Source organism: Aythya marila, assembly GCF_965140915.1.
Source record: "Aythya marila genome assembly, chromosome: Z".
In the NCBI taxonomy this organism is placed as follows: Eukaryota; Metazoa; Chordata; class Aves; order Anseriformes; family Anatidae; genus Aythya; species Aythya marila.
The window spans coordinates 40,420,416-40,447,239 of NC_139080.1; the positions used below are offsets into that span (position 1 = coordinate 40,420,416).

At 40.8% G+C, this 26,824-nt stretch overlaps 1 protein-coding gene across 2 annotated transcripts in view; it reads left to right on the plus strand.

Annotated features, from left to right (window-relative positions):
- APBA1 (amyloid beta precursor protein binding family A member 1) overlaps positions 1–26,824 on the plus strand; it is an 87,725-nt gene that overhangs the window by 40,429 nt on the left and 20,472 nt on the right. For both annotated transcript variants that reach the window (XM_082784017.1, XM_082784016.1), the window contains 3 exons: positions 9,881–11,085; positions 21,065–21,166; positions 24,565–24,604. In XM_082784017.1, coding sequence (XP_082640143.1) covers positions 9,934–11,085; positions 21,065–21,166; positions 24,565–24,604 — 1,294 coding nt within the window. In that variant the 5' untranslated portion in view covers positions 9,881–9,933. The remainder of the gene's footprint in view (positions 1–9,880; positions 11,086–21,064; positions 21,167–24,564; positions 24,605–26,824) is intronic.

Sequence of the window (26,824 nt, forward strand, 5' to 3'; positions counted from 1 at the left end):
GAAATACCACTGGAGAATAGTGGCATTTAAGCCTGGATAGCGGAAGAGAAAGACATCCTATTGTAGGAGGGATGATCCGTCCTTGAAAAGGAATAAAAAGATAACGCAGAATAACTTCAAATCCCCATTTTTGTAGAATTCCTCTTATCTAGGTCTCATGGAGCATTTAAGAGGCCTCTTATTTTTCTCTTTATAATAAAGAGAAATAATTAGGACTTCCATTTCCAGGAAAGAAAGGGTCATGAGCATCCGTGCAATACGTGGCCTTTGCAATAGCTTCTAAGGATAAGTGAAAGGAGCCATTGACTCTCAGACTGTCTGTGAGCAAATTGGAGGAGAAAAGTTAATAGATGGATGCCTAAATATTTTAATTTCTTCAAGTATTGAATCATTTTAGACTTGTATTGTTCCTCCTGTAATCTTACCTCTGTGAAATATGTTTTACCTTTCAGATGCCCTGTTTGGTTGTTGCTTTTCTCTGCTGTAATTTCACTACTTGGATTTGTAATTATTTTTAAAAGATAAGGTTAATAATCCATAATAAAAATATTTTCAGTGGAACTTACTCTTCTACTAAAATCCAAGTGTTGCTGTATAAGAAGAGAAGACAAAGTAACCTACTTTTACAAAAATGTGGGTCATCTGAAGTTTGTTTTGAAATAATTTGTATTTGGAATGGGGACAAAAGCGCTGGGGGAGGGAGAAAAAATGATTTTAAAAGTAAGACAACCGGCACCCCACCTGTGCTTAGACTATCCCTTACTCATGTTCTGTTTCCCATATGACTAATGCTATATCTTTTTTTTTCTCCCATAGTCTGTATGTATGGCTTGACTATACTTGTCTGCATGGAAATGGGGTAAAAAGCATGTTTGGGTGATTCCCCTCATTATTCTCTGTTTTATTCTGAACTCCGCGGTATGCAGCTTGGTTCTGGTAAGCTCGTTTTCCTGGCGAGTAGAGACTGGCAAAAGCTTCATGTGTCTGATGCAACGCATCTGGTTTTGATTTTCTTGATCTGGCAGCGCCGTGTGATCAGGGTAACTCGATTAGCACCGTGTACGTGTGTGTTTGCCTCATCCCGATGGGACCCTGCAGCTGCAGGCAGCCTCTGCCCTCCCTGCCACCCGCCCCGCACAGCCCGTGCCCAGGCTGAGCCTTTGAGCCAGCTGCAGCCGCAGGAGACAGTGGAGAAATGCTGGCCCTCATTAGGGGCTAATTGTGTCTGGGGAACAGATTTTGCATGTGGCTGTCTCGTAGCAGGAAGGTGCTGGTGCTGAAAGCAGGTCTCGGTCAAGGTCTTACCGCAGGCAGGGCAAGGAGAGCACCCACCCCGTGTGAGTGAATGGCTGCCCCTTCTCAGCTCTGGGCAGGAGCACGGGGCTGCTGGGCTTCCTCAGCCACTGGGGATACAAAAATTGTTGAAACAGACTAGGAGAAAAAACAATGCTTGGCACAGCAAGCCTCCTGAAAATGCGGCGTGTGGTGGTACCTTGGGGCGCATCCGCGTTGGTGCTTCCCGTCAGGAAGGCTGCGGCAGCCGGAGGGCTGCTTGTGGGGTGTCCATTTCTCTCTAATCTCTCAGCATTATGCTGGGGGATGTATGAAGGATGTTTGGCATCCTTCCACGTGGCTCTGGCGAGGGTGATGGGGCTGCCTTTACGGTACAGCTCTGGAGCACGGTTGTGGCTCTGAGAGGGAAGGGAAGCGGCAGAGCGGTTTTCCCTCGAGCCTTTGGAGGTGGTCTCTGCAGATACGTGGGTTTTACTTGTGTGTGTGTTTTTGGTGGTGGTGATTTTTTTGTTTGTTTGTTGGTCTTTTTTTGGTTTGGTTTTGGTTGTTTCTTTGTTTTCTTTTAACATGGAGTAAATCAGCAGCTTGCCCTTGAAACAGAAGTAAAAGGATCTGCAGGTGCTGTGGGAATGTGATGGGTGGAGATTGGAGTGTGCTTGCTCTGAGGGCTAAAATGATAACAGAAAATCCAGTAGAAGAGAAAGTTGTCTGTGTAGGGGGGATAAAAAAGTTAATTTTAATCTGCTGTAACCTATATTATGCATTCCCACTTCCTCCTCCTTTGCATCTGTTTTTTTCTCCGTAGTAGTTGTTTCTTGTGTTGTGTTTTTTTTTTTTTTTTCCTGAGAAGTTACATAGATACAAGCTCTAACCTTCCGATGTAGTATTTAATTCCATGATGAATATTGCAGCTGAAAATCACTTTTTTTTGAGAGAGAGGAAGGGAAGTAAATTTGGTTCTTTTTTTTTTTTTTTTTTTTTTTTTTTTTTTGGCTGTGGCTATAGCTTTAAATGAAATCTGTTTGTTAGTGGGATTTCACATTTTCTCCACAAGGTTTTGGAAGTGAGCAGCTCCTACATGATCTTTCTCACTTAATTTTGATGAGCAGAAGCAGGTATAGACTCTGTCAGTTGCTTTCACACTAAAGGAAGAGAAAAAAACATGTAATACTTAAAAACTGCATCTTAACAACACAATCCAAACATACATCAGGTCCTTGAAAAGGAGCCTAGGATGTGAAAGCTGGAAAGTGTTAACTCAGTTGTTTTGAAGGTTAAGATTGGGAAGGAAAAGAGCTGATATACCCACCATAATCAATACTTGGGAATTTTATAGGTACCGCATCTCCCCACCTTCCTTACTCTTCCCCAGTCTGAGCACCTCTGCACTCTTCAAGCCTTTCTGGAAAAAGCCTCTGCTAAAAAAGTGTGGGCTTAAGTGTAGGTCTAATTGAAACAACAATTGAAAAAAAGAGTCGATGTTTTCTAGTCTTTAATTTTGGGGGGATAAAAGAGAGGGCAGGGGCTGTAAGATGCGGTGCTTTCAATAGCTCGGTGTTCGAGTTTCCAGGCAGTGGTACCTTTTTAACTCCCTGTACCACCAGGAAAGGTGAAGCAACTTCTGTACCCCACCTGTCCCACTGGCTTTTCCAGCCTGGCTCAGATACAGCTACTTTGGCACTTGTGAATTTAAATGAGAAATTAAGGAAGAATCAGGTCTCTTGTTTGATGTCTGAGCCCTGGTGCTTTCCATGAGGGTGTATCCTTACCTGGAAGCCCTCAGGAAGTTACGAGCACCTGAGAGCAAATCCTTGTACGGATCAAATGAGGCTGAGTGTAGGAAGTTGCTGGGGTTTGAGCAGAATTGCTGTACCTGTTCAGTGAGCTGATCTTGTGCCTTTGAATTTGGGAAGACAGAAGATGTTGCTCTGTTGTCTTGGTAACTGCTAGATTTGTCACAGATGCCTTTAAGAAGTAGAAGGGGTATTGCTTAGCTGTCCTAGGGGCTTTGTATCCCTCTGTATGTGCACTATTCTGTTACTCTAGATTTTTTATTTTTAAGGTATTCCTGGAAACAGTATTCTTCAACACATTCCCGTCTGCTGAAGTTCGACCAGTTCGTCTAAGGTGCTAACTGGTGGACTTCCCTCTCTGTCATTTTCTTTGGTTTTCATGGACTCAACATGTATGCTCGGGATCCTTCTCTCACGCCAGGTCCTTCTTTTGCTGAAATAATCTCAACACTGTCCAAATGTTTCTGTGTACCTGACACAACCCGTGGCTTGTTCACATTAAAGAATTCAAAAATGCAATGTGTAACTTGCTTTAAAACTTTCCTTTCCATAACAAAATTGATGAAACTGAATTTCCTCTCATAATATCATTTCAAGGTATCAAATCTGAAGGACTAACTGACTTGAATTTTTTCATAGACGCAGAGTGTTTTGGACGTTGATTCTTCTCTGGTATGTTTTCTGTCTCAATTGCATCAAAGAGTAGTTGCTGCATGGTAGCTGTTTGTGTCGAGACTGTAACACTAAACAAGAACACAGCTGAGTAAGATTGTCTCAACCAGAAAGGTAGGATTAAGCCTTTATTTGTGTGCAGAGGAGGAATATCCAAGGATTTATTGAACATGCTAGCTTACTCTCTGTGAGTGAAGACCGGGGTATTGTTACTCACCGTGAGGATAGTCATGTCCTGCAGTTTACCACATCATATTTATGAGCTCTGTTCATGGTTGTTTTTGTTACACTATTAATGGTACCTAAAAGGAGATGGAAAGTTTATTGGGCTTGTTGTGTCGACTTTATTATATGTTTTTATTTCATTTTGTAGCATAGATCTTATCCCCTATTGTTTAGAGAAAAATATGTTTTTTCATTGCTTATGAAAGTGTCACTAGTGTGGAGATAACGTCATTTGCATTCAGAATGGATCGCTGGAGTGTCACTGTTTTCCACTGTGTCCTTTCTTTTTTTTACACAGAGGAGGAAACATTGTAGATTACAGATAATTATATGCCCAGAAGCAGTAAAGATTCATTTTTAATAACTGTACCTCTAACAGAGACTGAAATTAGTCTCACATTGTAATACTGATCTTAGATGTTGTGCTTTGACATTGCTTATCTACTGTTTTAATTTCTCTTTCTCACTTGGAAATTGATTTAATTAATAATTTAGATTATCCAGTTGCAAATTAAAGATGCAATCCATAATACATCCAGAAATAAGAACAGCAATAACCTGTCAGAGAATCCATGGTTCCTTAGCTTCACTTTTAGAACAGCACTTTTATTTATGATGCTTTGTCATTCTGGTTGGTGAGAGCAATCAGATTTATTCCTTAACCAATTTCAAACTGGGATTTTTGATTTTTTTTTTTTTTTTTTTTTTAAAGCATCTTTGGCCTCGTGAGCATAACTGTTGTACTTCACGGTACAGGTTGCCTGTGGGTCCTTGTCAAGATTTTTCTCTAGTGCTTTTGGCCGTTCTCTTCTATTTGGGCTGTAGTACCATGTAACATTTCTCTGGCAGCATGTGGATGGCTTCAGATACTCCCAGAGTCCATTGTGTCTGTTTCTTCAGGACTTCAGTGACAAATGTGATGGGAAGGATCTGCTTCTTTGCAATCAGACTTCTGCAGTGCTGTAAAGCTTTATCAACCTTGTGCTCAGGAGACCCCTGTCTCTTTGTTCTTGCTCATAGGAACTTGGTCTGTTGGCACAGAAGGTTCCTGACTAGTGTTCCTTGCTCAGGTTTAAAGCTTAGTTTTGATTAAGATGGGGATTACAAGAACCTGGATGGCACGGTCGGAGTACTCTGTTATGTGTTATCCAGGGAATAGTGACATTTCCAGACTCTACAAGACAGCTGTGTGACTTGTTCAGGTTCTTTAGTTATGATGTCAATTCAAATTTAAAGAGATATTTGGGATCTGTTGTAAACAATTTTTAGATTGAAAGCAGAAATTTAAATTTATTCCCTGTAATCAAGGGCTAGCCTGAGATGATATGGTTCAGAAAGCCTACTGCTGATGCACATTCATCCTTTCCACCACAGAATTTTATTCCCTGGATAGAGCCGAAGTAGAATTAGAAACAGTCGGAAACTGAAATCTGACATATGATTTGCTTTGGAGTCAATTAGGTGCATACTGCAGCTTAATCCAATTTATTTCCATCCCAGTGTGGCTGGAATACCGATCGTGCCACATGGATTTCTTATGTTAAGAACATTTATTGTGTTAAATATGAGGAAACTTATAGTTACTGGTATCCACATAATGCTTGTAATTATGCCTTCGCAAGAATTGGGGGGTTTTGCTTATTTTTCTGCCACAGAATTAAACCTCTTGACATTCCTATTCAAGCAGCTCAGTGTTCCTTTGGTCATAAATTCATGGGTTTGGCTTTTTTTCCTCCATTATGCCTGAAGTTGTACCAGAGCGGCTAACTCTAGTTCTCTGTTAGGCACTGCATTTATTTGTAGGTGTACCACAGCCACGCCGACGCTGTAGCTCTCGTTTAATAAGAGTGTTGCCTTACTTTTTGTTAGAAATTTGCATATTCTTTTAGGCTAGTTGTGATCAGAAGAAACTTCTGCAGTTAGAAGGTAGCGCCTCTTGAAATCCACATACCTTGTCCTAATTAGTAAACACGTCAAGAAAGAGAAAATTCTGTATTCAGCCTCCCCGCTCCTAGTAAGAACAGCTTACCTATTTATTTGTTGGCTTAGACTAAGGCGTATGGGTAACAAGCACACATTTACATGCACTTGTAGTGTAAGTGCTTCTGCATAGGGATAATAAATGCACCTGCAGTTTTAATTTTGTTTAGTTCTGTGAAATAGTTGATGTTTGGAGGTGGGTGTTTAGTGCCTTTTGTTGAGCCCTTTCTTAATCCCCTAAACATTTTTGCAGAAAAGGAGCTTGGAAGTTACGAACAACTGATGCAGTCCTTGGAATAGCTGACTTGAGAAACCTGGCATACAACATAGGTTAAATAGCAGTCACTCCTCGAGTTCATAAGCAGACCTTAGAAATGGAAGCACCCAAGATGAATGAAATTGGACTAAAATACTTCCCAGCAAATATTCAAGTCATATTGTGGTGTTAAAACTGATGTGATTGACTTGTTCAGGATATTGCAGTGTTCTTGCAAGGATTCCATGAGGGCTTGTAGTGAATGTTGTGCACCGGGTAGGTTTACATGTGTACATGATCCTGCTTTACGGTTCCAGTATGGTGAGTGTTGTGGGTACTACAGCTGTCCATCCTTGCCAGCATGAGACTGTGTGTGGTGTGTGTATTCGTGTGCCCACGGTGTGGTGTTAATGTGACTTTCCAGGTGCTGTTTTCACTGACCGGCAATAGACATGCATTTCACAACTTCTGTTTGGAGCTGTTTGGGGTATGCTTGCTTAGCACAGCAGGGAAAGCAGTCAGGTTTCCCAGACAGGTTTCAGTTTGGAAAAGCAAGTCCTCTCTTACAGGAGAGGTGGGGAGTTCTCTCTGCAGAGGCATTGTGTGTGCCGTTCAGTCCTCAGCCATTTCATACCAAAGAGTCCCTTAAAAATTGAGAAGATGACACATGTTTCCTAAAAGAACATACTGGATTTTCTAGAGGTAGCTTTTATCCATGTCTCTATCCACGTACCTGTGCCATACAAGTGGAACATCGGTGCATTGCTGTAGCGGGTTTCTGTGGTAAGGTTTGGTAGCAGGGGGCCATGGGGTGGCTCGTGTGAGAAGGATCTAGAAGCTGCCCCTTTTGGTTTCTTTTCTTTGTTTCCCACTTCTCTAGCTTGTTAGTAATAGGCAATAAATCTTACTATCTCCCTATGCTGAGGCTGTTTTGCCCGTCACAATAATTACTGTGGGATCTCCTTGTCCTTATCTCAACCCCTGAGCCCTTCCCATAGTATTTTCATCCCGTTCCTCTTTGAGGAGGGGGAGTGAGAGAGTGGTTGTGGTGGAGCTTGGTCGCCCACCTGGGTAAAACCACCACAATTGCTGAATCTGGCAAATCATGGGCGCTTTGTGAATTTCCTTGGAGAGCGTGCCAAGACAACTTGTATTCAGAGCCTGTGGCCCTTGCAAATTCAGCCTGAGGTTTCTCTGCTTCAAGTGTGACTTGGAGTTTTGGGTAAATACACCCAAAGAGTGGCTGAGACAGAACTATTTTTGCTCACAAGTTCAGCTGGCACACTAACTTTTCTCTTTTGAAAGTGGTGCGAAATGGTTCGGGCTCTCACACCTGAAAAGACCAATTATAACGCGTGGGCACGAAGGCCCCTTGCAGTGACAGTGGCCGGGAGCTGGGACGGGGCCGTGTGCCCGGGTGGTGGCAGGGCAGGGTCTGGCCCCACTACACTCAGGCACCCATGCACTGGAGGGGGCCACATGCAGAAGAAAGCAAGTGATAGTACATCTGGACATGGGAAATGGATAATAAACCAAGCTGGAAGCTCTCACATTTTCACCTTTTCCCATTGCATGCTTTCCTGAGCGTTAGTGTTGTGGTCTTGCTCCCTGTCGATAGTATGCCCTTGGGTAGTATCTTAAGTACTTAATTTTCAGCATAAAGCAGCAGAGGAAAATCCTCAGACTTAAGCTGTTTCTTACTGTTGCTTGAAACATATGTGGAGAGGTTGTTTCTGTTTTGTTTTTCTTCTTTTTTTACAGGCAGAAGCTAGCTTAACCTTCAGCAAACAGCTGGTTGTTCTAGTAATCAGCCTCTGATTTCTCTGTTTTAAAGACAGGCTCATCCATCAAGTCCTGAGTGCAGAGCTAGGAGTGCTTAGAGAGCACTTTCCCATGTATGTGTGATTACTGGAGCACAGCTGCTGTTCTGGGTAATTAATGTGAGAGTATGATATATTTCAGATGGGTGCTGCGTCTCTATTTCCAAGGTCAGAAGGCCATTTTTTTGCTTATATTCTCTTCTGTCTATGGCATTTTATTTAGGATATTGATTTTTGTTTGCTTGCTGGAGATGAAGTGCTCTTGGAAGGCCTAGTGAGAAAAAACGGGAAGACCTGGTGTCTGCATGAGGAAAATGCTACTAAGAGTTAAAAAACAAAAAAATAAAAAAATGTTATTTAATAGTCTTCAGTTGCCACATGTGAAAAGGGATATAGTTATTCTATACATGGTTCCTTAACACATGGTTCTTCAAATTACCATTTTAAAGACTGATTGTTAAAGAGTCAAATGGATGTACTTGACTTGGATGCATGCTTTTCTTTGAAGGTTGTTGGGGCTTAGGTGAGCTAGGGGCATTTATTCAGATGCCCAGTTCTAGATGTAAACTCTATTGAAATAAAAATACATTTGTAAATGATAATTTATTATTTGCAAAGTTAATAAGTGAAATTTAAATGAAATTATTTGACTCGGGTTGTAGGCAGTTTTCATGCAGTTGAGTCTTACCATCTCTTCTAACTTAACATTGTTTGGTTAAAGATGTGCCAGGATGCGTGTGGTAAAGATCTCAGAAAGTTGGTCGTCATCCTGTGTTTATGTGCAGCTTCATTTCTTTCAGCTGCTTGGAGTGTGACAGATTCAATGCAGAATTTTCAAGCAATCCTCCATCTCAGCCTGTTTCCATGCAAGCAGTTGAAGAGCTTCTAACTGACTTCAGGGCATCTTGTTTGGGATGGGCTTTCCAGAGGGCTGTTATGCATTAATATCTTTACTCTTCCCTTTGTGGGCTTAAAATTGAAAGCTTTGCAGTGCTGCTTTTCTTGTTGCCTAAAATAGTATGTTTTTTGTCATATGCCGGGGGGGAGAGGAGAGTATTTGGTTGGTGACTTTTGGCACACACCTGTCCATTCTTTCCAGATTTCTTGCAAGTCTTAGCTGGAAGAGACCTTACCTTGTCATGGAAATTTTCTTACTTGCATACCTTCTTTAGGTGGAAAAAGCAAACTATCTGTGTTGGATCTAGCTGTCGTATGCTTCCCTAGGGAGAAGAAATAGCTTGCTTCTGATGCACCCTGGGAACCCCTATTTATCTCTGCTGATTTTAAAAGTGCATAGGGTGACTGCCTGAGCTGAAGATACCATATTGAAGGAGTGTAGTATGCACAGGACCGTGTATCTCAGCAATTGCAGACTGCAGTGTTGGAACTGTCTGTCATTTTACATTACCGCATCCTTCCTTTGTGCTGGGTTAGTGAGGTGTAGGGAGAGTGGTGAAACATTTCTGTTACACCTCTACAATGCTTGAGCCTATGGCAAAGTTGATTTTTCTAATGCATACCCACAAACGTCACCTAAATGCTGCAGCTGTCCGAAGGAGTACATCCAAGGAGCTGCTTGGAAATGATTTTTCCACAAGGAATTCATCAGTGAAAGTGGGAAGTGCTGTCCCCACGGGATTCATGGCTGGTGCTGTCGGAGGTCATTCGCACAGGTCATACTGCTGTCCTGGCTGTCCCCAGACTTCAGGGCTGATGAAGTCAAAAGTTTGTCTGCTGGGGAAGGAAGGGTGCCTTTTACTGCTTCTGTTTATTGACTCCACTTTTTCTAAGAGTAACCTCAGAGGTTTTTTGTTGTTTTTTTTTTTTTTTTTTCTTTCCAGGTGTGATTGACAAAATGTCGACAGAGTAAGTGACCTACCCACCAGAACTTGCCATGAACCATTTGGTTGGACCGCCGGATGGGGAGGTAAGCGAAGAGCCAGCCAATGGAGCAGTGAACGAGTCGGTGGAGGCTGACCTGGAGCATGCGGAGGTGGGAGAGGAGCAGCGGTATGCAAGTCACTACCCCCGGCACACAAACAGCAGCCAAGGGGGCCTGTCGGGGCAGGAGGAGGAAGGGATGTTAGCTCGGTCCGCCAGCACCGAGAGCGGCTTCCACAATCACACAGATACCGCAGAAGGGGATGTCATAGCCACGGTGGAGGACAGCTACGAGACAGAGAGGGTTCAGGAAAATGAGGATGAGAGCGCCTATGCAGTGCAGTACAGGCCCGAGTCCGAGGAGTACACGGAGAATGCCGAGGCTGAGCACGGCGAGGCCGTTCATACCCGCGCGCTGCCCAACCACCTCCACTTCCACTCCATCGAACACGAGGAAGCCATGAATGCAGCCTACTCAGGCTACGTCTACACTCACCGTCTCTTTCACCGAGGCGAGGATGAGCAGTATGCCGAGCCATACGCCGACTATGGACTGCAGGAGCACGTGTATGAGGAGATCGGAGATACGCCAGACCTGGACGCCAGGGAGGGGATCCAGCTGTACGAGCGGGAGAGGGAGGAGGCTGACAATTACCGCAAGGAGGCACTCGGTGCTCGCCTTCACCACTACGATGAGCGGTCTGATGGAGAGTCCGACAGCCCAGAGAAGGAGGCAGAGTTTGCACCCTACCCGAGGATGGATAGTTACGAACAAGAGGAGGACATTGATCAGATCGTGGCAGAGGTGAAGCAGAGCATGAGCTCCCAGAGCCTGGACAAGGCAGCTGAAGACATGCCAGAAGCTGAGCAGAGTTTGGAGCAGGCTCATACTCTTGCCGGTGGGGGGCATGAAAGCAATGGGCAGCTTCCACCTGGTTCTCGCCTTACGTCCGGCTCAGGAGAAACCGTGCAGAGGTACAGCAAGGAAAAGAGAGATGCAATTTCACTGGCCATCAAGGATATTAAAGAGGCTATCGAGGAGGTGAAGACAAGGACCATCCGTTCTCCATACACCCCGGATGAACCTAAGGAGCCGATCTGGGTGATGCGGCAGGACATCAGCCCAACCAGGGACTCTGACGACCAGAGGCCACTAGATGGAGATGTGAGTATACAAAGCTTCCAGCTCTCCCGTATGTATGTCCTGTTCCTTTAATTGTGACATACATTGCAGTGAGAGAGGGCGGACTTTGTTCTTCTTCTGTGACTCATTCTTCTTAAATTATGTAGTGCTTTGCCTATTTTAAATTTGTACTCTAGAGGGCACGTAAGAGATAAACATGTACATCATCAGTGGACCAAAATCTTCCTTTGAAGCACTGACTCTTAAACCTATACAAGAGTTTGACACACACAACTCTTCTTTTTTTTTTTTTTCTGGAACAAATCCCATGGGATACTTAGAGTAGCTACTGAGCAGAACACTTTGTCTCACATAATACAGCCGTACGTGTTTCTGTTAATTCTAGGTTTCTAAATCTCAGTTTTTGTCACATAGCAATACTTACGGTTCCATCAGAAATCTGGGAATATTATTTGTAGTGGTACCACATATCCAGATTCCAGAAAACCTGTCCTGGCTTTGTCCACTTCCAGGGTCTAGAAATGTGCTATGAAATTCAATATGTTATCATTGTAAAACGTATTTGCAGTATAAATATCAAAGACCCTTGTTCAGGTTTACAGCATTAGCATTTCTCAAACTCTGTACTTTTGGCATGAGACTTAACTTGGATCAGAATCAATTCACAGTTTGTGGTTCCAGCTGTCTATTTGGTAATCTTTCCCTGAAGTTTTATGGGTTTTCTGTATTTCTAATAAAACAAACTCATAAATGACTAACTAAGTTAAATTTATGCCTGATGTGAAAATGGCTGGTATACTAGAAGCATTGGACCAAAAATTATCTCTAATGCGGAACCATGCCATTACTTCAAGGGTAGCTGCACTACAAACATCTGCTCTATCCTTGCTCTATCCTTTTTATTGCTGTGGAATGCTTTTTGTGACTTTTTTTTTTTTTTTTTTTGAAAAACACCAAATGATAGAACTGTGGGGTTTTTGGCCTTTTAAACTGAATTACTGAAAACTTACAGGAATGCATCAGAACTATTCAAAACACCTCAACCTTTTCAAAGGGAATTCAGAGACAGATCTATGACATGCTTCTGCATTTTTCATCTGTCTTCAAAGCTGTGAAGGCTAATATTCTGCAAGTGGAAAGAGATTTTTGGAGTATGGGGTTTGAGTTGTTGACAAACGTGCAAGTTAGCTGTGAGAACTAGCTTTCAGGTTTTATTTTTGCTTGAAAACAGAAACACATAGTGATGAGTGTGTTTAGGTTTGTTTTTTTATTTCTTTATAGTTTCATTTAAACTTTTAATTTTAAAAAAATATATTGCAAAATCTATTCCTCTTAAAATTATTAAAAAAATAAATCTGTTACAGAGTTGATTAGCAGTCTTGTGAAGGCCTAAAGCAACATTTCCAGATTATGCTGTAGAAGAGAACAATTATCTTTAGCATAACTAATTCAGAAATTTCCAGAATCTTTCATTAAGCCTCTCCTATTGTTCAAATATGGGTGACATTACTCTTTCTCTGCACATTTTGGTCACCATATTGTCTTTGCATCAAAGTGCTGTCTTCTTCTGGGAGGACCAAAGAACTTGCTGTTGTTTCCTGATTTTCTGGTCCTAACACCCAGTACCAGCATTAGGCAGGGTATCCCTGGAGCACTGAGTCCTTTCTGCTCCATCTGCTTTCCAAAACATTGCTGCACCTTGCAGGATTCGGCTTCCTGAGTGTGTTGGTAGGACTCAGCCTCTCAAACAGGGGTTTCCATCAGTCTGCATCAATAACAATACCTGTAGTGAAGTACACTGGGGCTCTGGTTTTCTACCAAAAGGTAATTTCTCATTCAGCATTTTTCATTGCCTGTCAGACAAGAGCCTGACCAAGATTTTCAGTGCTGGCTGCAATCAAAACAGGGATGTATAATGACAGTAAGTACAGCTCAGTGGAAAGTGAAAGGATGATTGTAGATGTATGGGCGGTCTGTGTTCTTGGAAAGGGAAAGTTGGCTGAGTGATGGTTTAGCAGACCTGGAGCAGATTGAAGGGAATACATATTGCAGAAGAAGAATATAATACGAGATTTGGGATTGTGCAGGACTTTTATTTTTCACTGAAGACTGCGTCTGTGCCTTACTGTATGCTTTAAATCAGATTTCACAATGTACTGTTCTGAACAGTCTGCTTTCTTAAACAGAGCATTACTACAATTGCTTGGCAGTAAATTGGGCAAAATTGGATTTTGCTGTCTAAGTGGCCATGAGTGATCAGTTACACTGAAAATATAGTTAGAGCCCATTTATCTGAATGTAGATTTTCCTTCTTTCTCCCTTCAGAAAGAAAAAGGATCTCAGACACAAGCCTTTCAGTGTAACCAGTCTAAGCCAGAGAAGTAATTCAATCTAATTAGTGGTATTGGTCCTGAAATAGGAAGGAACTACATGGACAGTGTTTTACCTTCAGGCAAACGCTGAACCCTTTTCTTCCCCTAAAAGTATTATTGCCTGATGTAAATTGCGTCTTTTATTACCTTCACTATTTTTGCAGGTCTGCTTTGGAAATTGTACCCACATTGTTTTTTATCAAAACCATTTTGATTTTGAAAGTAATACTTGTTTGGAAATATTTGTAATCATTATGCATAGTTAATTATAAGATACTGAAACTGGTAAGGCCTCTCTAGATCTAAGTAGCGGTCACTTTTCATTTAGCTAGGTGCCCTGCAAGAGGGAGTGGCGAAGCCAGGGAGCCATAAGCGTGATTTGCAGTTGAGAGTCATTAAATATGACAACCTCTTTTGACTTCTTCACAAGAAAGTGACTGTCACTCCTCAGTGCTGAGCATTTAGATGATATGTTCACAGTAGAACCCTTGGAAGAGGATGAGTTTGAAGTATCCAGAGACTATTTTGAGAAGCTAGCAATAAAGTGTTTGGCTAGCCTACAGCTGGGTGTAGTTTGGGGCTTAGGAAAGATTTATGCAACAAACACGACAGAAAGATACAGATCACTTCAGCAGAAGTCTGCTTGTTTTTAAGAAGGTCTGTTCCCAGGTTTATTTGAGGTTTAATTTACAGGAATTTCAGTCACTTCTATTTATTTCTCCCCAGAAGAGATGTTTTGTAGTACACAATGAAAGAAAATTTACTCGCAGACACGGGTGGTTCTATTTTAATAAGCAATAGCAGTACCATGATGTAGGCAGCAGACTTCTGTGAATAAATAAATAATATACCCGAGTATCTGCTTAACAGTTAACAATGGAGAGTATTTGCTGCCACGGGTCCTGTGCACCTTTGTTAGTGATGCTTTCACTGGGATAAGAAATGTTCTGGACCATATGTGGGAAGGTATAAAACTTGCGTATTTGATAAATGCTGAAAAATTATCTCAGTGTCCTTGTAGTAAATGCAGTAAGATTTTTTGTAGTTTGACACTTAGATGAGATATGAGCAATTGATATATATTTCTAAAATCTATTTATCTGAATATATATATTTTTAAAACCAAGCAGACTTGGATTTAGCTTCAGGTGTTTATCTTTTTCAAATACAGTAGCAGTCAGAGCTGCACAGCTGTGCGAAATGAGACATCAGGAAACTGACCCATGATGGAAAAAGACTGTGGAGCTGCAGCTAGGTTTTGTTTCCTGTGTGTGAAACTGGAGATGGTCTATTCACATCCTACTGAATCGTGTTCATAGCTTGAGACAACCGTGAGGCTTGCGGTATGCACATGTCTGGGAGCGGTGGGCAGGGATATCCTTTAGACAATACTGTTCTTCTGAATGCCTGTGGTTATCTCCCTGTTTACATAGTTCACGCCTATTTCTCCTTTCAGTCAGATTGTCCATCAGAAATACGTTGTGAGTGTGCCTAGCCAAGCACAGGAGCAGTGGTATTTGCAGGTCTAAACAGAAGATATCTGCAGTGCATGGATACAGAGAGGAAAAGGGAGTAGTTCCGTGTAGTAGGTATCTCAGAATATGGTGGCATACTCTGGTACATAGATTGTACAGGAAGTCTAAAAAGCATCTTTAAAATGTCATAGAGCTTTGAGAATAGTGGCTGTTTCAGCAGTGGAAACACAGGGAACCTGATGAGAAAAGCAGAAAAAGGCACAAACACTCAATTAGATCTTTTTTTGGCGAGGATTTAAGGAGAAGTCCTGTCCTCTCATGACCGGAGAGGAGAAGCAGGCTGCCTATTTCACTTCTGCCATAATCAGGAGAAAACAGTGGTTTTGAGGGAGAAATTCGCTGCTCCCAGAACTAAGTACCATGGCTTTGTTCCGAGGCCCATTCAGTTATTTATGGAATTACAGATCTCAAAGCTAGATCTCACGTTTTGCTGACCTGCAAGGCACTTTTGTTGCTGTGTTCCAAGACTTTGGTTTGTAAATTTCTCTCATCAGTGGCCACAGTCTCTGTTCCTCTGCAGACACTTGAGGTGGCGGAACATCAAATAAAACCTAACACGAAATTAAACTACAAACATGGGTGGTTTGGATTTATGAAGTGGAAATTCACAGCTGAAGACAAACCTTTCAGGTCGAACAGAACCGAGCTGTGCTCTTTTGCTTCTCGGTTCTTTTTGGTTATCTATATTTAATTTCAACCCTTGACTTCTCAGTTGTAGGGTTTTCTCCATTGTGATGACTCCAAAAACGGAGTGTCTTCATGGAGATGAATTTGCTTCACTTTTTCCGGAGCAGGACTAATGTATTATTAAAAAAGGAATAAAGAAGTCTGCTTTAAATAATTAAGCAGGTTTCAGTAATAGATGAACAGGGGGAGAGGAAAATAGGAGGGGGAGAAAAGAAATGAAATAAAGATGAGTTTGTATTAATAAGATATCGTGTTTTTTCTCTGAATGGACCCTTTAAAACTGTTTGCCGAGCACAAAGAACAGAGGTTATCTTTCAGTCAAGACCACAGTCTTAAAATTAAAGAGTAAGCCCAGTTAAAAAGCAAAAAGCAGCATTTTAATCCCCAGGGCAGAAAGTTTTATGGTGGTTCATCAATCACACAGAAGAAAGCGTAAGTTTATCAATTAGTGTGCTTGATAACAGGCACTCACCTGGTGACTTACTGGCTTTAAAATTACAGTGAGCATTGCATTCATAACTACTTGCTTTGTTTCTTTTTGGTGGTGGTGATTTTTATTTTGTTGTTGTTGTATTTTCTAAATTATTGAATGGGTGAGGGCAATTCCAAGTGATTTTTCCCTGTGCTGTTGGACGCTGGAACAGCACTTGTTAGTCTTGCAGTCTTTTGAAAATACAGGAGGCATCCACACTGATCTTTTCGGGCTGACCCATGAAGCTGCACACAAACTGCAAGTTCGGGTGGAAGTACAGGTGGGGAGGTCTGTAGCTGAGCGAGAAGCAGCAGCCTGAGATTTTATTCAGAGAGAAGTTACCGCTCACAAAGCGCGGCTGTGGTGCTAAATGCTTCCTGCTGCTGGCTCCTGTGGCCGTGAGGTTCTCTGAAATGGACGAAGTAAAGGCCCACATTCCCTTAGCAGGCTCAGTTACTTTTATTACTAGCTCACTCTGAATCTTCCGTGTCAAATCTAACCCCCTTCTTATTCTACATATATCTTTATTTTGTGTCTGTGATTCAGTAATATAAACAGCAGTGGGTAGGGATCTTAAAAGGCTGTGGCATAGGTACGCAGTTACGGCTTAGGTCAAAATCTCCATTTTTGTAAATTCTGTGAATTTTACTGCAGAATTACTTACAGTGTTGCTGTACAGACGCTCGTGGACAGTGTTTTAGAAAGCTGGTTTGTTCAGAGCTTTGTAGGACTATTGTGGACATTGGGATCTCTCCAGTGGGCTTCTCAGTCACTGCCCAGGCAGTGGGAAGTGGTGGGAGGCCCCAGCTTTGCAGAGCTGAACTGGGGGCACTCCTCAAACCAATGCACCCCAAGCTGCTGATGTTTGCAGCAGGTGACACACGGGGCGATGCCTGCAGTTCCTGTGTGGAGAGGTGCTACAGCAGCTAACCAAAGGCTTTGCTCTGGGCCGAGCAGCAGTCAGTTACCTTGTCTCAAGGCAGCCCGTCGTTACCATCTGTGCATAAATTAGCCGTGTTGAGGGGGTCCTGGACCACACAAGGAAACTGGTGGGTGAGTGAGCTGGCTGCAGTTGTGCCACAGGTTTATCTACAAGACAAACTCCAGTTTCATCCTCATGCCATGGGTATAAATTAAATTCCACAGATTGTGTCACACCATGCAAATATGTGTATAATAGTGTAGGGTGTTTGTGTTTGTAGGACAGTAATGATGATTAATTATACCATAAGGAAATTCGGCTTTCAGCTCCATCCTTTCCAGGTGCTTGATGTCATCTAAAAGCTATGAACATTTGTCGATGGTCTCAGTTTATCACAGTGGACACTCTGCAGTGATGCCTTCCATGTGATAGACTTGTGATCAGGTCCTGAAATAGGACTGCTGTGGTGGATTGCTTATTAAAGCTCTTGGCTGTGGGATTCGGGTGCATTGTCTTTCCTCTTCTACTGAAGGAAGGAAAAACAGCTTTAACACCAGCTCAAAACAATACATAATGTGTAATGCATAAGGCTATATACAGTGTATAAGGAACATAGTCACAGTCTGAAAGTAGCTTTTATACCAATAGCAAAAAATATTTTGATAAGTCACAGTGGGTAGACACCTGCAGTGGCTAGGCTACAGCTCCTTGTGAAATTATGGATCTAACTGTACTTACATGCTGGACCTTCAACCTTTGCCTAGTATATGTGGGTATCTCTGAGAAGACTTTCTATCACTGAAATCAATTAAATTGAAAACCCGTGCTTTACCTAGTTGTATCCTATGAGCTAATGTAGAAGAAGAGTACATTTGCCAGTCCTCTGCCAAGATGCCTGTACGTGGACGTTACTGCTGTGTAAGTAGTGGTCTTTTGCGTGAGTTCATCTTGCTTTGCTGAAGTATTTGTTGATTTCATCCTTTCTGTCCCAGCTTTGTATGCCACCCAAAGTTACACTGTTTTCAGATAAGCTGCTGCCATGAACAAGTAAACCAGCATTGCTTTCATGAAGCACAAGCAGGTGGTTGCACCTGAAGATGTTTCAGGGTCAGTTACGTTTGTCTTCACGAGTTATTCAGCAGCCAGGTGGGTTGACCTGGGTAGGTTAGAAGCAACACAATACTCCTTCCTCTCCAGTTACCAGTTCTGATACCAAATTCCAGTGCACAGGAGCAGGGAAGACTTCTCAGGTGGAGGGAGCTGTGTGTTAGACAGACGCAAACAACACCAAAATTGAGATGGAAAACTTTTGGATGTACCAGGCTGAATATCGTAAGAAAAATGTAAGTAGATATTCATGACAGCAACTGCTACTTCTTTGTTACTGCACGTCAGAGAACACACACTTGGTAGCTCTGCTGCTGGACCTCTCCGTGTAACAGCAGCATGCTGCACATGCATTTGCTTTGTTCTGAGAGCATTTTCTTGAGGCTTTTAGAATTTGTTTTGTTAGGAGACAATGGGGCTGTTACTAAGCATTTATTTTAGACTTCGGTTTGTCGTGCTTCGAGTAGCTGTGGAAGTTGTCTATCAGATTTGTTCCCATCTTGATACTGGTATGAAAGCTACTTACAGGCTGTGACTGCATTCTTTCCTTGTGCGTTGCGAGTGAACACGCGTTTTGATGTGGAAGAAAACTGAGTGCTGTTCTTCAAAGGCTGAACTTTCTTGTACAGAATTTCTCAGGGAGAGCTCTCACTTCTTACTACGTAGCAAACCTGGGAGCCAGCTTGATATCTGATGTGTGTATTTTTGGTCAGGGCAGAGGATTTTCTTTTTTTTCAGGAAAAAAATAGTGAACTTTGAAACAGCACATGGGAGGGAGGCTGTGTGGTCGTTTTGGTGATTGCTTGATACTGATGTTTTGTAGATGAAGATAGGACAGTGAAGATATTTGTAGTGCAACTGGAGTAACTGTTAATACATTTTAGATGGTGCAAAGTTCCTAAACGTCAGCAACCAACGGGTTTAAATGAGGTAATTTATTGTAGTTACTAATTGTGTGTGTCAGTAAGAAAGCTTTCTGGCACTTTAAGTAATGTTTTGTGTGGAAACAGTTGATGCTAAAAGATTATATGCTTTACTTTGTTTCTTTGTTGACTGTTTAGAGTTCAGTCCTGCAATATCCTGATGCCATTATTAGGCTGGTAGTGGTGCTCATCCTTCATATTCAATCCTAGTGCAGAAATACTAGGTAGCTAGTGGGAATGGGAACACCATGGGGGTGCATCCTTAGGGAAACAGGGAACATCCTTAAGGAAACTTTGCTTTCTGCACACTATTTCATAGAGCTCAACGCTTTAGCTAGAGCAGAGACATAGCAGAGGGAACTCCTGGGCTGGAGCTGCTGCCAGCTCAGAGCCCTTTCCTGATGTGGCCGATACATCACGTAGCTGTTTAGGAAAGCAGCAGAACAGCATTGGGCCATTTTTCTGTCAGTGATGTACTGCTAAGCTGGCAAAGGTGGGGCCAGACTCCTTGTGCCAAAGGAGAGTGTAGAACCCCAGTGCTGCTGGGTTAAAAGCCCAGCTTGCATAACTAAGCACTGAAGCCTCCTTAGAGGGTTCACCTGTTGGCACGGACGTGTTTTACAAGTGCCTTCTTAAAATCTGCCTTCAAAATGCGTGCCGGGTTGAAGCTTTATTCCCTCTCACAAGCTGGTCACCTTCGTTAATTCCAGCTCGGTGTTCGTGTGCTGTACGTTCATTCCAGTCTGCCCTGCTCGGGACTTTAGGTACCTCGCCGTGGCTTTTTGGTGTCACCAGCATCCATCAGGAGCTGCCTGTGATCAGAATAGTCTTTCCCACAGCAGCTTACCAAGATACGTGCAGGCAGGTCACACAGAGATAGAAATCCCATGCTGCTGTTCTCAAATGCTGTTCCCTTTGGTTTTCTGCAGTGATGTTCATTATGACACTGCCTGCGTTACTAGGAAGTGGTATGAGGGACAGCTTCTCCAATAAATTGTGTACAGGTGGAAGAAGAAAAGTGAGAAAATTTGATCTAGAGAGCGTGTATGATATTAAGATGAAGTGCATAAACTGTGAAATTTTTTAATATTTTGCATTGTATCTAGGTTGAGGAATCATAGTTTTTGGTTGCACTGGTACTGAATAGCCCTTGAATGCCTTGAGAAGCCCCTGAATATGTTAATATTGCTCTGTACAATTTATTAAAGGTGTTTTATAGATGGTGGATAACGTGTATGGACAACCACTGAAGCCCATCTCTGCTTAGATGAGATTAGTTTACCACTTCAGGTTAATCATACCTGGAAGCCTGTATGCTTGTAGAGGAAACCACAGGCATTTCTTCCCTCTTCCCAGTTCGACAGTTAAGAATAAGTAATCTTTACAGAATCCCTTTTCTGTTCATGGACAATTCACCCGTCTGCCATCACAGCTCACTTCTTTGTAATTTCTTTCCTGGAATGCCCCAATTCTGGGACGTGGGTCTGTGCTGCTTACAGCTTTCAGCAGACTCAGATCCATTTGCCTGCATGCCACAGGCATGTGCTCATGCAGCTGCAAGTCCTGTAACTGCAGCTTACTTGAATGCTGACAATAAATGGAAGCAGTGGGCCCAGACAACTTCCATTTATCCCATAAAAGTGTGGTGTTGGGACATACTTTTTGGCTCGGTCTTGTTTGCAACTGAGTACATTTTTTTAAGTTTTCCACTTGTCTCATTTCATACACACACATTTTTTAAAAAGATTTAGATGTTCAGGTTGAGTCCAGTGAGATACTGAGTTAGTTACATCTGATCACTGTGACAAAATCACGGGTTACAACATTTCAAAATGTGTTTGTCCTGTTTGGTTTTGTTTCGTTTTTTTCTTTTTCACTTTCATCTCTTGTTTCCTCTACCAAGTTAGAGGAAAATATGAAAGAAGAACTTCTACATTGGTCACTCAGATTATTATTTAATTTTATTTCCTTGCCATGTCTAGTCTCCATCTCCAGATTCCTCTTCACCTCGGGGTGCTGAGTCGTCAAGTAGGCAACATCACCAGGATGTCTGCAGTACAGCAGAGCCCTCCACTAATAAAGAGGTAGAGTGAAATCTTTTTAAAAGCCACAGTCTTGTTCATGATGCTCATGCCTTTTTATTTTCCTTGCCCCCTTATACCTGTGCAAATCCGTTCTCTTTTACCGAAATTGGAACTAACTTGAATAGCTGATCCGCTGCTCCTTTCCCTTATGCGTGCCTGGCTGTCTGACTGAATTTCTAACATGCTTAAGTCTGTTTGTCATGGCATTTCTGACTCTGTGTTTGGCTGCCACAAAATTTACTTAACAGGCTGGGAGAAGAACAGCCAACATCACTTCTGTAGTAAAGGCAAATTAAGCCCTTTTCCTTTTTCTTTGCAGAATGTCCCCCAACAAAGAACGTAATGCTTGTCAGCGAGATGAATAATCCTCATTAAATAACATTAGTTGGGTAGTAATTTATGCTGCTTACTATATTAGCATTGTACAACCTGAGGTGTTGGAAGAAGAGACTGATTTGGTGATAACTTGTCAGTGATTTACAGTCAGAATATAGGAGTTCTTGACCCTGTGCTCCTCAAAATAAAGCTATTTATTTATTTATCTATCATTTCTCCCCGCAGCTTTTTACAGTGTGCTATCTCTACCAACACCAAATGAGAGTTGTTGAGTAGAACTTCTCACATTATGAGAAGAGAATAATTGAATATAAAAAGTATTTAGATTAGTGTAGACTGTCTGGCTGTGTAAACAGAAAGATATGCAAATCTTTGGTTTTTTTGCTTATTTAAAAAAATAATAAAAAAAAAATATGGAAACTGTAGGCACAGTAGCTCACAAAAGACTACAAAAGACCACATTGCTACTGATAACAATGCATGAGTTATCTTCCATAGTGAAAGAAATTGACCTACTGTGACTGGAAGTACCGATTAAAATTGGAACACTAGTTAGTAATTATTTTTTTTTCTCTCTTTTTATTATCAAGGGTGTAATAAAGCTTGTATCAAGTATGCATTTCTCCTAACTGGTATTTGCATTTAGAAGAAAATGGAAGGATTCAAAAGGCTTAAGAAATCCGTAATTTCTCACGGGCTAAAGCCTTCAATAGCGGATTGCACTTTTGCCTGCAATATTGTTAGCTTATTCAAGCCTCTGGCTTTCTTCAGCTTACAGATTTTATCACTTCATGTACATTCTGACTGTTAACAGTTTTTAGGCGTTATTATTTGTGCTCACACATGGCTTCAGAGTTAATCCTGGTAAACCAGGATTCACAGTAGGATGCATCAGGCTGTTTTGTTTCCCTCAAATGAGCAATAATGACTGTTTTAGTACCTCCATGCAAGAACAACAGTCATAAAGAAGCCTCATAATATGGGGAAATTACTTTAAGGTCTTAATAAAACCTTTTTTTTAATAGAAATTTTCTAATAGTAGGCTGAAAGGCAACAAGATTATTAACAGGAGTAATCAAATATTAATACCTCAATATTTCATTATTCATGGGTATCTAAAATTAAAAGGTGTAGATTTCCTCTTATCAGCAACTTTATCTGTTTCTTTAGTATTCTTGTGGTCTTAGTTAAATGTCCTTTGACCCTTGTTAAGATAAAAAAAAAAATTCATAGTGTGTAAGATTTTACAGCAAGAGCATACATGTATATAATGACAGTTTACATTGTTTTATCCTGAGAAGTTGCATCAGTTCGTCAGATTGCTCAATAATTACTAAATCTGTATTTATAAACTTTGGGCACTCTGTTTAACATAAAAGTGCTTTGGAAAATGCACTTACATGCATAAGCTGTCGCAGGCATGCATTGGATTTGTCCTCTGCCTGCTGTCAGAGTCCAGCAGTTGAATATCCCTCTTAGGTCCACACCAGCAGCAACTGCAAACCATTGTTGAATCTGTATAGGTAGGTTGTCTGGTAAAAAAAACATTAATCTGGAGAGATGAAAGAGCCACAGATCTTAAAAGGAATATTTTGTACCCTCACAGCAACTGATGTGCTTTGGCAGCAGGAGATGATCGTTTATTGATGCTGGTACTATCTGATGGAGAGCCTTCTTGGTTTTGCAGTACAGCTTAGTCATTTTCGTAAGGAACAACAAGTACTTAAAGGCTGCACAGGCTCTGTTGTCTGTCATGCAACTTGTTTTTCTTTCATGAGTTGTTTTATTTTATAGCAAGACTAGCATCATTCCTTGAAAAATATTACTTATGTTACATCTATTTTCCATTCGTTGCAATGGAAAAAACTCCCTGGGGTTAGTCACTCAGCCTGTCACTTAACCTGCCTAGTTGCCTGTTTGTTTTTTCCTACTAACATATAGAACCTATGTTGCTTGCCATAAAGGAAAATAATTTGGCATATATGTATAAGTGTATGTTTGTATAAAAGCAGATACTATTAAGACACTAAAAAGATACCATACATTATTCTGATCACACACAGATCTTCTTTTAATACAATTGTATTGAGCAGTCATTGAAGAAGTTACTGCTGGTACAATCAGTTGTAGATTCATTAAAGTTTTGTAAGCCTTGGGCTATCCAAAATCCTTATCTATGACATGTATGATAGCAGCGTCTGTTTCAATATCATCTATTACCACCTATATGTTGACACACAAAATTTTATTTGGTATATTTTCCTGCGTAGGGTTGTTACTGAATATAACAAAGTGGTGAGTCTTACTGAATTTGTAGCTTTCAGGTGTTTGAATTGTTAGCCACAGTGTCTTCTGTGGAAAGCTGCAGCTGGAAGGTCTTACTTTACACTGAGTATTTACACATACAAGACAGGACTTTCTTGATTCATTTATCTTTTATGAATTTGAAACAAACAGATCTTTCTGTGGTTGATACCGTATAAACACAGCTGGTGGGGAAGTGTTCGAGAATTCAGTTATGCTGCAGAACACAGGTTGCTACCTGACATGTTAAAATTTGGAAAGTTTCTTATAGGCTGTATTAACATGAGAATACATCTAAGAACAGCCCTAATGAACAACAAAATTTAGGTAATGAATAACTAACAGCTGATAGTTTCAGTCATGAGTAATAACAGTAAGGGGTAATTTTGTATATTGCTACATATACTTGTGTATGGAAAATTCAGTGTCTTTGAGATACCACATGTTTTCCTGCATACCTGTTGATCAGTAAAAGGGGAGCCCTGACTGATAGACTGTTAATGTACTACCAAACACCAGCAGGTAACTGAAAACTGAGCTTAGCATCTTGCCTGATAGATAAACCCGTCAATGGAGCAAACAAAACTTACCTTAGGTGGTTAGAGTTTGAAACTACTGGATAGAATAACAAATCTTAATAAGCTATTATCTTCCCTTGGTAATAATTTATTTATTTTTTCTGCTTGGCGTCAGGAAATTTTTAATGCATATATTGACGTGCCTTGTTTTGTTTGAAATCCTTTTTGTCTTAATTACAGTCCAGAAAAAGCTTGGCTTCATTTCCAACCTATGTTGAAGGTAAGATGGTTCTACAATTACTAAATACTTTTATATATGCAAAGAACTCCAGTATTTATGAAGTATATTTTTTTATTTTAATTTGCTAAATAGAAAAACTGCCAGGGTTGCGTATACTGATTTAGATAAAATTGTGTTCAGTCTGGAGCTTGAATTAAATTGTACTAGGCTCTTTCTGAAGTGCAGAAACATGCATATTTTTTATTATTTTTTTTAGTGTTCTATTCATGGTTTCTGTCTCAGGTCCTTTTTTTTTGTGGTGGATGAGGAAAAGAGGTTAGGCAAGTTGACCAGTGCTCTCTGTAGCACTGATTTCAACTGGCATCCTCAATCCAGCCTCATTTGTGTTAATTTGCAGGACTGAATTAATAAGATTACTTGGCAGGTCTGCCAGAGGAAATCTGCACTGTTTTACAGCCACTTGTCCTCTAATTAACTACTGCTTCCTGTGTTAGAGTTAAGGTTGCACTTGTATTTGTGCTGAGTTTATTTAGAGCAATGTCAACAAACAAGTTACCTGCTACCTGAACTGCTTTTCTATGAGTCTGCATTACGTGCATACTGAAAGACTGCATGCTGTAAAATTCACTCATTTTGTTATGAGAGCATGACAGAAGCAGACAAATTCTGATTTGCAATTGCTGTTTTGCCCCAGCAGTGGTTGTGCTATGTGCTTTATGACATGCCAGAAGTATGGTTGATGTGATGCTTCATTTGGACTGTCCTGGAACTCCTTGGATTGCTTTATAGGGTGCTGTGTTTAAACAATTACATGGTCGCTCTCTTTTGACTACAGATTGATCACTCGTTTAGTCTTCAGTATTTGTGCTGCGTGTTTTGGAATCTATATCCAGGTCATCAACTAGTGTAAATCTCATATATTGTTTCTAAACTAGTTGAACTTTGGAATTTTGTGGCAATGAATGATCTGTCTTGAACTTCAATGAGTCTGCTGGTTGTAGTCCTCTCTGTCAAGGGCTATCTAAAAGCATCCTCCTCTCCTAAAAACAAACAAAAAAAAAAATAGTAAACTAAATTTTTTTTTAAATCTTTGTCCAGTGGGAAATTCCTTTTAAAAAAAGAAAGTCCTTTGTGCACTAGTAGTCCAAAAAAGCTTGCTAGCACTTTTGCTACACTTCTATTCAATGGATAATAATTTGATATTATCTGTTGTTAGAGATAATAAATATAAGGGGTCTTTAAAAAAGCAGCGTTTTATGTATGTTCACCTCTAGTGAAAATATAGAGCACATGCCTTTTTTTATGTTTTCTTGGAATCTTATCTACACCTTTACAGAATGTCAGACTAGTTTTGTGTCTGTTTTTTTTTGGTTGTTTGTTTGTTTTTTGTTTTTGTTTTTTTTTTTGTGTGTGTGTTTTAATCAGGAATAGGACTATAAATTGTTTGGTAATAGAAGTTGTGATAAGGCCTTTATAGAGTATAGAGTAACGAAAGGCAGCACTTTAAAATGCTGTGTAGTTTCATGACTGGAAGAGTTTGTAAATACATAGCACTTCCAGATGCATAAATTTCCCTAAGGGAGAAATTCAGGTTTTTTTGGTTGTGTGTCCTTGAAAATAACTTGTTCATTTTGAGGGTCTTCCAGATATTTAGTATCTGAACAGCTTCTGCCAGCACGCAAGATGAACATCTTAAAATTACAAGTCCTAAATGTTCATATTTAATGAAAACACAAAAGAGACTAGCTCCCTTATAAGGTTTATGCATCTACTTAAGTCTCTGTATGTAATTTGAGTGTGATATTTATCTTCAGCTCTTGCATTTGTTATCTTATTCTTAAAAATGACTTGCATTTCTTCAGAGCTGAAGTTTCTCGTGCTTGTTCTAAGTGGTTGTTAACCTCTTCCTTTAAAACTAAGCTAGAGCTGGCATTCTGAGTAGTATTAAGCTTTGAGCCCCATCGCTTCATTTCTCAAGATAAGCCCCGAGCTAATGAAAGCTACATTCTGATACTGTAAGATTTTTTTTTTGCTTTGTTCCTAGAATAATGAAAAAAAAAGGTTTTGTTTTGTGTGTTTTGTTTTGTGTTTTTTGTTTTGTGTTTTTTTGTTTTGTGTTTTTTTTTCTTTTTTTTTTCTTTTAATGATAAAATGTGGGCACTTTTACCAGTAGAATTGTTTAGGATGATTTGCATTCTCAAAAAGTCTTCAGCATCTGCTGTTTTTTGTCACTTGTACAAAAACAGGAAGCTTAGCTAA